The sequence below is a fragment of the Boleophthalmus pectinirostris genome, unplaced genomic scaffold (assembly GCF_026225935.1).
Source record: "Boleophthalmus pectinirostris isolate CB_2022bp ecotype Guang Dong unplaced genomic scaffold, ASM2622593v1 HiC_scaffold_14, whole genome shotgun sequence".
NCBI lineage: Eukaryota > Metazoa > Chordata > Actinopteri > Gobiiformes > Gobiidae > Boleophthalmus > Boleophthalmus pectinirostris.
Window position 1 is genome coordinate 33,853,459 of NW_026571047.1, and position 9,845 is coordinate 33,863,303.

General features: G+C 46.1%; 1 protein-coding gene across 1 annotated transcript; it reads right to left on the reverse strand.

Annotated features, from left to right (window-relative positions):
* Positions 1-7,467: 7,467 nt before the first annotated feature.
* On the reverse strand, positions 7,468-9,559 carry LOC129407815 (transmembrane protein 100-like). The gene is made up of 2 exons (XM_055149940.1): positions 9,520-9,559; positions 7,468-8,077 (listed from the first exon to the last, which is right to left on the reverse strand). Exon 2 carries the CDS (start codon positions 7,960-7,962, stop codon positions 7,468-7,470), a length of 495 nt encoding a protein of 164 aa, XP_055005915.1. The 5' UTR covers positions 7,963-8,077; positions 9,520-9,559.
* Positions 9,560-9,845: the final 286 nt, after the last annotated feature.

The window sequence follows — 9,845 nt, forward strand, 5'->3', positions numbered from 1 at the left end:
CTGGGAAAACAAACATGGAGGTTTCACTTTTTCACAAAATCCTTCCCAGTGTGAACTGCACGATGACCTGCAGTCTGAGATTCTTCATGTGTGTGTTGAGTCTCTCTACATGATCCTGGGGCTTTTATATCACGATTTTGTCGCTGCTGAAAGTTTTTGTGGAGGTTTGTGTTTGATGAGGCCAAATGAAAAAACTGTATGAACCAACACAAAATATAAACACACAGATCCACGTGTGAAGTTGAGCTCAGGTAAAACAGCAGTGGCTCAGTTTGTAGCCCAGGCAACATAATATGGTTAAGTGTATTTTTCTTTGTTTATAAAGTGTGGGCCGATCTTTTTCTGTTGTTGTTTACTCGATCAGCTGATCGCCCCGTCAGCTGACGCGCGCGCCTAATAGTATAAAGTGACACACGTGTGAGCGCGCGCACGCCGCCCCAACTCACCGCTGTGCCGCTGACGCTTGTTCGGGATCTGAAAGGACGTAACATGGATTATTAACGGACTGAACCGGTTTGGACCACGTTTACGGTGCCAAAGATCGGACCGACGGGACCCAGCTCGACCCGGTGAGATCCTCCATGTATTTTGCCTTTGCACGTGGATCGAGGCGCGCCGCACGAGAGCGCGCGCCGCACGAGAGCGCGCGCCACCGCTGCGGCCCTGTGGATCTAAGTTTTGTTTGAAGATCGTTAATTTTGGATTTATGAGACTGTTTTAAAGGGCTGAGCGGGAATTCAGTGACTCTGGATTAAATAAATTCAGCGGAGGAAAGACTGATTGGGGCGCGCGCGCGGACAGTTAAGACCATTAAGGGGGTGCGCTGAATGAACTTTTATTTTGGCAGTGTTTGTATAAGCGGCTTAATATAATTTAAATCTGAAACAGTCAAACCTTTGCCTTTGTTTTATTTTATTTATTCCAAGCAGATCATTATATATAGTTATAGGAAATAATCAGTTACCCACATATATTTGTTTTGATTGGTGATCTCCTGCGCTCAGTGTGGGTGTTACAAGTTAGTTGAGTGTTCACCCTCTGACCAGAAGGTTAGTGGTTCTATTCCCTCTCCACACTGATGCTGCTGCTGACAGACGCCAAACTTTATAAACTCAGGTCAAGTTAAATAAGAACAAAAACAACCCTGAGAACAGAATCAGACACAGGATTATAAGAGTGTCTGAAAGCAGCTACAGTCTGGAGCTCTGACCTGCGCACACTGATGTTGTGCCTTTGGGCAGAGACACTTCCATTAGTCTGTCTCTTAAACACTTTACAAACGATGAACGGTTCATTATTTTCATCATTAATTTAATTTTGAATTGTTGTTTGAGCAGAAAACATAAATTCGATTTGTAGTTTCCTCAGTTTCATCCACAGCTCGACTCTTAAAGCCTCAGTGTGGAACATCTGGATCAAATCAATAAAAACTCATTTATTTTAGAGACAAAAGTTGATTATTTTGTCAACACAATGAACTGAAAACAACTAAAGCCACAGTGTTAAATGAAAAGAAAACACTGTAAACACCCAGACACAAACACAGACCAAAGGAAAATAAAACCTCAACAGAATAAATAAAAACAGATTCTTTTTTACAAATAAAAAAAACAAAAACATGTGAAATAAACAAGAGAAAATGTCTGAAATGAAGGTGAAAGTTTCTCACCGCAGAGACGGAGACGAGCTGCACAAAAGACGATCCACAAACCACAAATGCAACATCTGCTCCTCCATCAGCTGATGACACGCACCATAATACCACACACAAGTACAAGTACACACAAGTACTACACACACAGTACTACACACACACACACACACACACACACACACACACACACACACTGTACTAATACACACAAGTACACACAGCTCATACACTACTGTCATCAGCTGATGAGAAGCACCATAATACCACACACAAGTACAAGTACACACAAGTACTACACACAAGTACTACTACACACAAGTATAAATACACACAAATACTACACACACAGTACTACACACACGCACAAGTACTACTACATACACACAGTACAACTACACACACAATTACTACACACAAGTACTACTACAACACATACAGTAGTACTACATACACACAGTACTACACACACAAGTACTACTAAACACACACAAGTCTTACTACACACAAATACTACACACACACACACAAGTACTACTACATACACACGTACTCCTACACACACAGTACAAGTACACACAGAGTACAACCACACAAAAGTAAAGAACTACTTTTTTTTTTCTGGTTGAAAGTGGTTTAGTCCTGGTTTAGACCTGGTTTAGACCTGGTTTAGACCTGGTTTAGTCCTGGTTTAGACCTGGTTTAGTCCTGGTTTAGTCCTGGTTTAGTCCTGGTTTAGTTTAGACCTGGTTTAGACCTGGTTTAGTCCTGGTTTAGACCTGGTTTAGACCTGGTTTAGACCTGGTTTAGTCCTGGTTTAGTTTCTTACAGTAGAGGGGACGGAGCAGAGGCAGGACTCTTTTTTTTTTTTTTTTTAGGGCCGGGCGCGTTAACGCGTTAACTTTGCGTTAACTAATTAAGTCATTAACGCCGTCAATTATTTTAGCGCCGTTAACGCAGTTTTTATTATTTATTTATTTATTTTATTGTAAAGGTCTGTTTCTCACTGGCTTTTATTTTGAAAAAGTCCACCGCGAGCGTTTCTTTAAGTTTGACGTCTTTTCTTTACACTTTTTTCACTTTTTTCTGACCATGTGAGACGCAACATGTCCGAGCCTCCGCGAGCCGCAGGCTCCGGCTCCGGTGCTGGAGTCACTGATTTACCCAGAAACAACTGGAAGAAAAACTGTGATTGGTCCATTTCCATTCCATTATATTAACCCTTTGTTTCCTAAGAAATGTCAGTCCAAGTTTATAACACTGATCTAGAAATTATCATTAGTGTCGTGTTTGTTACTCACAGCATCAAACATATTCAATAAATATATTAGTCGTACAAACGTCCATTCAGTATTTTTTCTTGAACCTTCAGTGAAAACCTTGAAAACTCTGAGGTTCAACTCTGACAGAAATGTTCTGTTTGTACAACAAATGTTTGACTCTTTCATTTACATTTCCAATAAAAGTCACTATACTTTACTTTTTAATTCATTCATTGGGTTTGCGTATAACGTGATTAATCACGATTTTTAAAAAAATATTTTTGCCCAGCCCTATTTTTTTTTTTTTGTTCTGATCATTTTTTTCAGAGACAAACTTCCGTCTAAAACCAGACCACCACATCTGGGAGGGCATCTGACACACACAACATCTGGGGATTAACTACGAACGTTTGACCTGCTCCCTCAGTCTGACAGGACACGTCACAGGAGGACGGGAGGGTCCTGGTTTAGTCCTGGTTTAGTCCTGGTTGAGTCCTGGTTCAGTCCTGGTTTAGACCTGGTTTAGTCCTGGTTTAGGTTACGTTTTACCTGAGGACGGAGGACGGGAGGACGAGGACGGGAGGACGGAGGACATGAGGACATGAGGACGGGAGGACGGGAGGACATGAGGACGGGAGGACATGAGGACATGAGGACATGAGGACATGAGGACGGGAGGACATGAGGACATGAGGACGGGAGGACGGGAGGACGGGAGGACATGAGGACATGAGGACGGAGGACGGGAGGACGGGAGGACATGAGGACGGGAGGACGGGAGGACGGGAGGACGGGAGGACATGAGGACATGAGGACGGGAGGACGGGAGGACGGGAGGACGGGAGGACGGGAGGGCATCTGAGAGGATAATCCGTCTGTGATCTAAAGCTGCTCCAATTTAATAACATAATCTGAATATTCTGAAAATGGGGGCGAGGCTCCGCCCACACAGATTATGTCACAGACGAGAGTCCAGGACGGAATCAAGGGACGTGTGCAAAAAAAGACTCTGGGCACGCTCAGTTTGACTGACCGGGACGAATCGGGCGACGCCCACAGACGCCCACAGACGCCCACGGACGCCCACAGACGCCCACAGACGCCCACAGACGCCCACAGACCAACACAGACCAACACAGACTGAACAGACTAGTGGCACAGTGGCACAGTGGCTGAGTGTCTAGCACTCATGTCTCACAGCAAGAAGGTTCCAGGTTCAATGCCTTGGGGCACCAATGTCTTAAGTCCTGGTTGAGACCCAGATTAGTACACAGATACTACATACTACAAGTACAAGTACACGCAGAGGACGAGCAGAGGACGAGCAGAGGACAGTTTTTCAGTTCTGTCTCTGGTGGATTTTGTGACCAGACTCAAACATTTTTCACATTTTTGTTTGAGACTCGACGGAAGGAAGCAGCTTCAACACCACTGAGTTTAACCAGTTTAACACAGATTAAACTAAACTGAACCACCAGACCTGGTTTAGTCCTGGTTTAGTCCTGGTTTAGACCTGGTTTAGTCCTGGTTTAGTCCTGGTTTAGACCTGGTTTAGACCTGGTTTAGACCTGGTTTAGACCTGGTTTAGACCTGGTTTAGTCCTGGTTTAGACCTGGTTTAGACCTGGTTTAGTCCTGGTTTAGACCTGGTTTAGTCCTGGTTTAGTCCTGGTTTAGTCCTGGTTTAGACCTGGTTTAGTCCTGGTTTAGTCCTGGTTTAGTAGACCTGGTTTAGACCTGGTTTAGTCCTGGTTTAGACCTGGTTTACCTGGTTTAGTCCTGGTTTAGTCCTGGACCTGGTTTAGTCCTGGTTTAGTCCTGGTTTAGTCCTGGTTTAGTCCTGGTTTAGACCTGGTTTAGACCTGGTTTAGTCCTGGTTTAGACCTGGTTTAGTCCTGGTTTAGTCCTGGTTTAGTCCTGGTTTAGTCCTGGTTTAGTCCTGGTTTAGACCTGGTTTAGTCCTGGTTTAGTCCTGGTTTAGTCCTGGTTTAGTCCTGGTTTAGTCCTGGTTTAGTTCCTCTTCTGGTCCTCAAACTCATTTTTCTCATGATGATCACACACAACAGAACTCAGATCTACACATTTAAAACAGTTTTTAATGAACAGAACATTTCTAAATAAATCACTCGTTTGTTTTTTGAGTGTTTCATGCAAACACACTGTTCCTCGAGTGGAGCTTAAGCACCGGACACAAGGGGGCGCTGCACAGACTCTCACACACATTTCCTCCACAAAGAACAAAACACATGGACACGACGGAATAATAATAATATTGAACTTGTTTTTCAGTAAAATTTTGCAAAAAAAAAGTCAAAACAAAACGGCAGATTCTATTTACAGTCAGATACAGAAAGTTTAAATCAGACTTAGACTCTGGAGTTATGATCTGTGACACTTCTGGATCATTCCGTCATAATCACAAACTGTATAAAGACGTAGACTAAGGGAGTCAAATGAAGCTCATCGAGGGCGGCAGTTACCAGAGCGAATTTGGAGAAAGTTAAATTTTAGGAACAGGAATAAAATTGTGAATGAAAAACCCCAGGGTCGTGTGAACACTCCCCTCACCTGTGCTCATGAGCTCTGGGTAAAGCCCGAAAGGACGAGGCTACGGATACAAGCGGCGCAAATGAGTTTCCTCTGCAGGGTGTCTGGGCGCTAGTCTGATTCATCAGCCAGTTTCACTTTGTAGAATCCGTGTGACTCGCAGCGTTAGGATTCGTTCACTCGACAGTAGTCAGGGACTTTTTTTATTGAACCAGTCGCTGCTGTTTGTTTGTGGTGTTTGTAAAGCTCCACTAACAGGGATCCAAATCCCGTAGGAAGAAGAACAATAAAGTCTTTCTCCTTGATAAAATTCCCCAAACATTCTCTTTGTTTCAGCTTTAAATCCTCGATCTGGGGAATCGTTGACAACACAGAATGTCTGTCTCTTCTCTGATTGGCTGGAGCCTGAACTCACACTTCCGGGGTTATTCAAATCGTCTAGTGTTTTCTGATTCCTGATCTAGTCACTGGAGAGAAATGAAACTTAGCGGAGGCACTAGGAGGTGTGAGCCTTGATTAGCTGTAAGTACGTCTTTATTTATACAGCGTTTTTCACAGACGTATGTCACAAAGACGCTTTACAGAACATTATTCAGCATTATTCCTTCAGAGTGAAGAGTTCAGTCACACGGGAGGAGCTCGGAGTAGAGCCGCTGCTCCTCCACGTGGAGAGGAGCGTCTGAGGGGAGGACGTCTGTTCTGATGTCTCCTGGACGTGTCCCTCAGGAGGTGTTCATGTTCCACCGGGAGGAGGAGGAGACCCAGGACACACTGGAGGGACCATGTCTCTGGACTGGAGTCTCTGCTTAGACTGACGCCCTGCGACCCCGGAGAAGAGGAACAACATGGACGGATGGACAATCACAAAGAGTGAATTAGTACAAACATTTGGAGACCAAAATGAGGAGCCTGACAGCAGCAGTTACAGCGTTTTTTTACAATAGAAAGTCGATGGAGCTCACTTCCTGTTTGGAACGTTGCTTTGTCCATTTACAGAAAGAGTCTATGGTTACGATTTTAAATCCCAATATTGATCTAAAACGACTTGCATCAACAATCTCTCGTTGGTCCTTGTCCGACAAATCACAGAGTTTTACACTCAGAGTTAAAGTTAGTAAATAAAGAGTGTGTTTGTGTGTCTGAGCTGATCCAGAGCTTCAGTTTTATATAAAAACAAACTCAAGTCTTGAATAAATCCAACAGTCGTGTCTTCAGTCGTGCTCCTCCCCCTCGGGTTCAGAAAAGTCAGAGTTTGGGTTCAGTTTAAGTTTCATAAAGTTAATCTCAGGCAGAATCCACAGATTTAGTTTGAGGTTTAAAGGATTCCAGGGTTTGGTTCAGGTTTAGATGAGTCGAGTCTAGTTTGTGTCAGGTCCAGGTTCGGTCCGGTCCAGGTTCGGTCCGGTCTCACATCTGGACTGAGTCTCTCTTAAAGGGACGGCGCTGTTTAGATTCAGAACATGGTGGATGATCCTCATGTTCCGTCTGGACGTTACATTTATTTACATATTCACAGTTTGTCAGACGTGTTCTGGTGCTGCACCACCGCGCTCCAGCAGGGGGCGCTGTGCTTTGTCAAATCTAATATAATGATCATGTTTCATTCTTTGAAATGGTTCCTTTGAGTGACGGTCTGGGTCCCGCGGGGAGTTTGACACTGTCACTGTTTGTCTCTGTGGATTTGAGTTTCCTCAGATCTGCTCATGTCTCTGTTTCTCTTTTACCTCTTATTTGTTTATATAATTTAGTTATAGTTAAAGTTATAGTTAGTTAGATTTATATATATTATTTTTTATGTTATAGAGTGCACGTGTTGGACGAGCGCCGCTTGACTTTCCCTCCGTTTGTTTCTCCTCTTCCTCTTGTTGGTGCAGGTTTGTTTATTCTGTATTTCTTATTTATTATATTATTGTTTATATGCAGTTTAGTTTGTTTTTATAATTTAGTTAGACATAGTTTAGTTAGAGTTAAAGTTAATTATAGTTATATTAGTTATGTTTATATATTTTTATGCTATTGAGTGCGCGTGTTGGACGAGCGCCGCTTGACTTTCCCTCCGTTTGTTTCTCTTCTTCCTCTTGCGCTGTGACAGTCTCCAGCAGAGGGCGCTCGTTCCCAGCATGAGCGCGGCGACGGCGAGCAGGACGAGCCCGAGGAGGCCCATACGAGGGGGGGCGGGGCCAGGGGTGGGGCCGTGCGTCCCGGGCCCCGCCCAGAACCCCACGGCGGTGAGCATGGCCCCGCCCACCAGCGTGACGGCGCCGAACGGAAGCAGACACCTCCAGCACGACGCCTCGCTGCCGCCCGTCGCCGCCGACAGACGCATCTCGGCTGTGGAGTGCGGCGCCGAGCGGGTCGCCATGGGGACCGGCCGCGCTTTGCCGTGATTGGCCAGTTTGTCGCTGGAGCAGGAGGTGGGGATCCGAGCCGAGGCGCTGCGGGGCATCCGGGCTTTTCCGTCGTCCGGCATCGAGATCTTACTGGCGAGGAACAGGTGCGCCATGATGACCAATCAGAGCGCAGAGGGGAGCAGGATGGACCAATCAGAGCGCAGAGGGGAGCAGGATGGACCAATCAGAGCAGAAAGAGACAAAATGGGCCAATCACAGAGCAGTCACCTGAAAAAACCCAGAAAAGATCAATATTTTATTCATAATAATCTCACATTTACAGACTCACTGAAAAAGAAATACACCAGGACTAAACCAGGACTACACCAGGACTACACCAGGACTACACCAGGACTCAACCAGGTCTAAACCAGGACTACACCAGGACTACACCAGGACTACACCAGGACTCCACCAGGTCTAAACCAGGACTACACCAGGACTCAACCAGGACTCCACCAGGTCTAAACCAGGACTACACCAGGACTCAACCAGGACTCCACCAGGTCTAAACCAGGACTCAGGACTCAACCAGGACTCAACCAGGACTCCACCAGGTCTAAACCAGGACTACACCAGGACTACACCAGGACTACACCAGGTCTAAACCAGGTCTAAACCAGGACTACACCAGGACTACACCAGGACTACACCAGGACTCCACCAGGACTACACCAGGACTAAACCAGGTCTAAACCAGGACTACCAGGACACCAGGACTAAACCAGGACTACTACACCAGGACTCAGACACCAGGACTAACCAGGACTAAACCAGGACTAAACCAGGTCTAAACCAGGACTACACCAGGACTAAACCAGGTCTAAACCAGGACTCACCAGGTCTAAACCAGGTCTAAACCAGGACTAAACCAGGACACCAGGACTAAACCAGGTCTAAACCAGGACTCACCAGGACTACACCAGGACTACACCAGGACTCCACCAGGACTACACCAGGACTAACCAGGACTCACCAGGACTACACCAGGACTAACCAGGACTAAACCAGGACTAAACCAGGACTAAACCAGGTCTAAACCAGGTCTAAACCAGGACTAAACCAGGACTCCACCAGGACTAAACCAGGTCTAAACCAGGACTAAACCAGGACTACACCAGGACTACACCAGGACTCCACCAGGACTAAACCAGGTCTAAACCAGGTCTAAACCAGGTCTAAACCAGGACTACACCAGGTCTAAACCAGGTCTAAACCAGGACTAAACCAGGACTACACCAGGACTACACCAGGACTAAACCAGGACTAAACCAGGACTAAACCAGGACTAAATCCAGGTCTAAACCAGGACTCCACCAGGACTCCACCAGGACTCCACCAGGACTCCACCAGGACTACACCAGGACTAAACCAGGTCTAAACCAGGTCTAAACCAGGACTACACCAGGTCTAAACCAGGTCTAAACCAGGACTAAACCAGGACTCCACCAGGACTAAATCCAGGTCTAAACCAGGACTCCACCAGGACTACACCAGGACTACACCAGGACTAACCAGGACTAACCAGGACACCAGGACTCACCAGGACTCACCAGGACTCCACCAGGACTCCACCAGGACTCCACCAGGACTACACCAGGACTACACCAGGTCTAAACCAGGTCTTTGTGCATAGCTCCCAGAAGGAAATAAATCAAGTCTTTACTCACTCTGAGAAAACTCCAGACTTTCTCCGTCCAGAGGTGATCTTGGTTTAGTCCCGGTCTGGTCCTGGTCTATCCCTGGTCCCCCTCGGTCTGTTTGTGCAGGTCTAGTCCAGGTCTAGTCCTCGGTCCGGACTTCATGGCTCTGGACCCACAATGAATAAAAGTGTGAGAGAAAACCTGAGCCCTCCCCTCGTCTCATCTGACTCTGTTTAACTGTTTCACTGCAGCGAGAACCAGAACCAGACCAGGACTAAACCAGAACCAGACCAGGACTAAACCAGGACTAAACCAGAACCAGACCAGGACTAAACCAGGACTAGACTAGGACC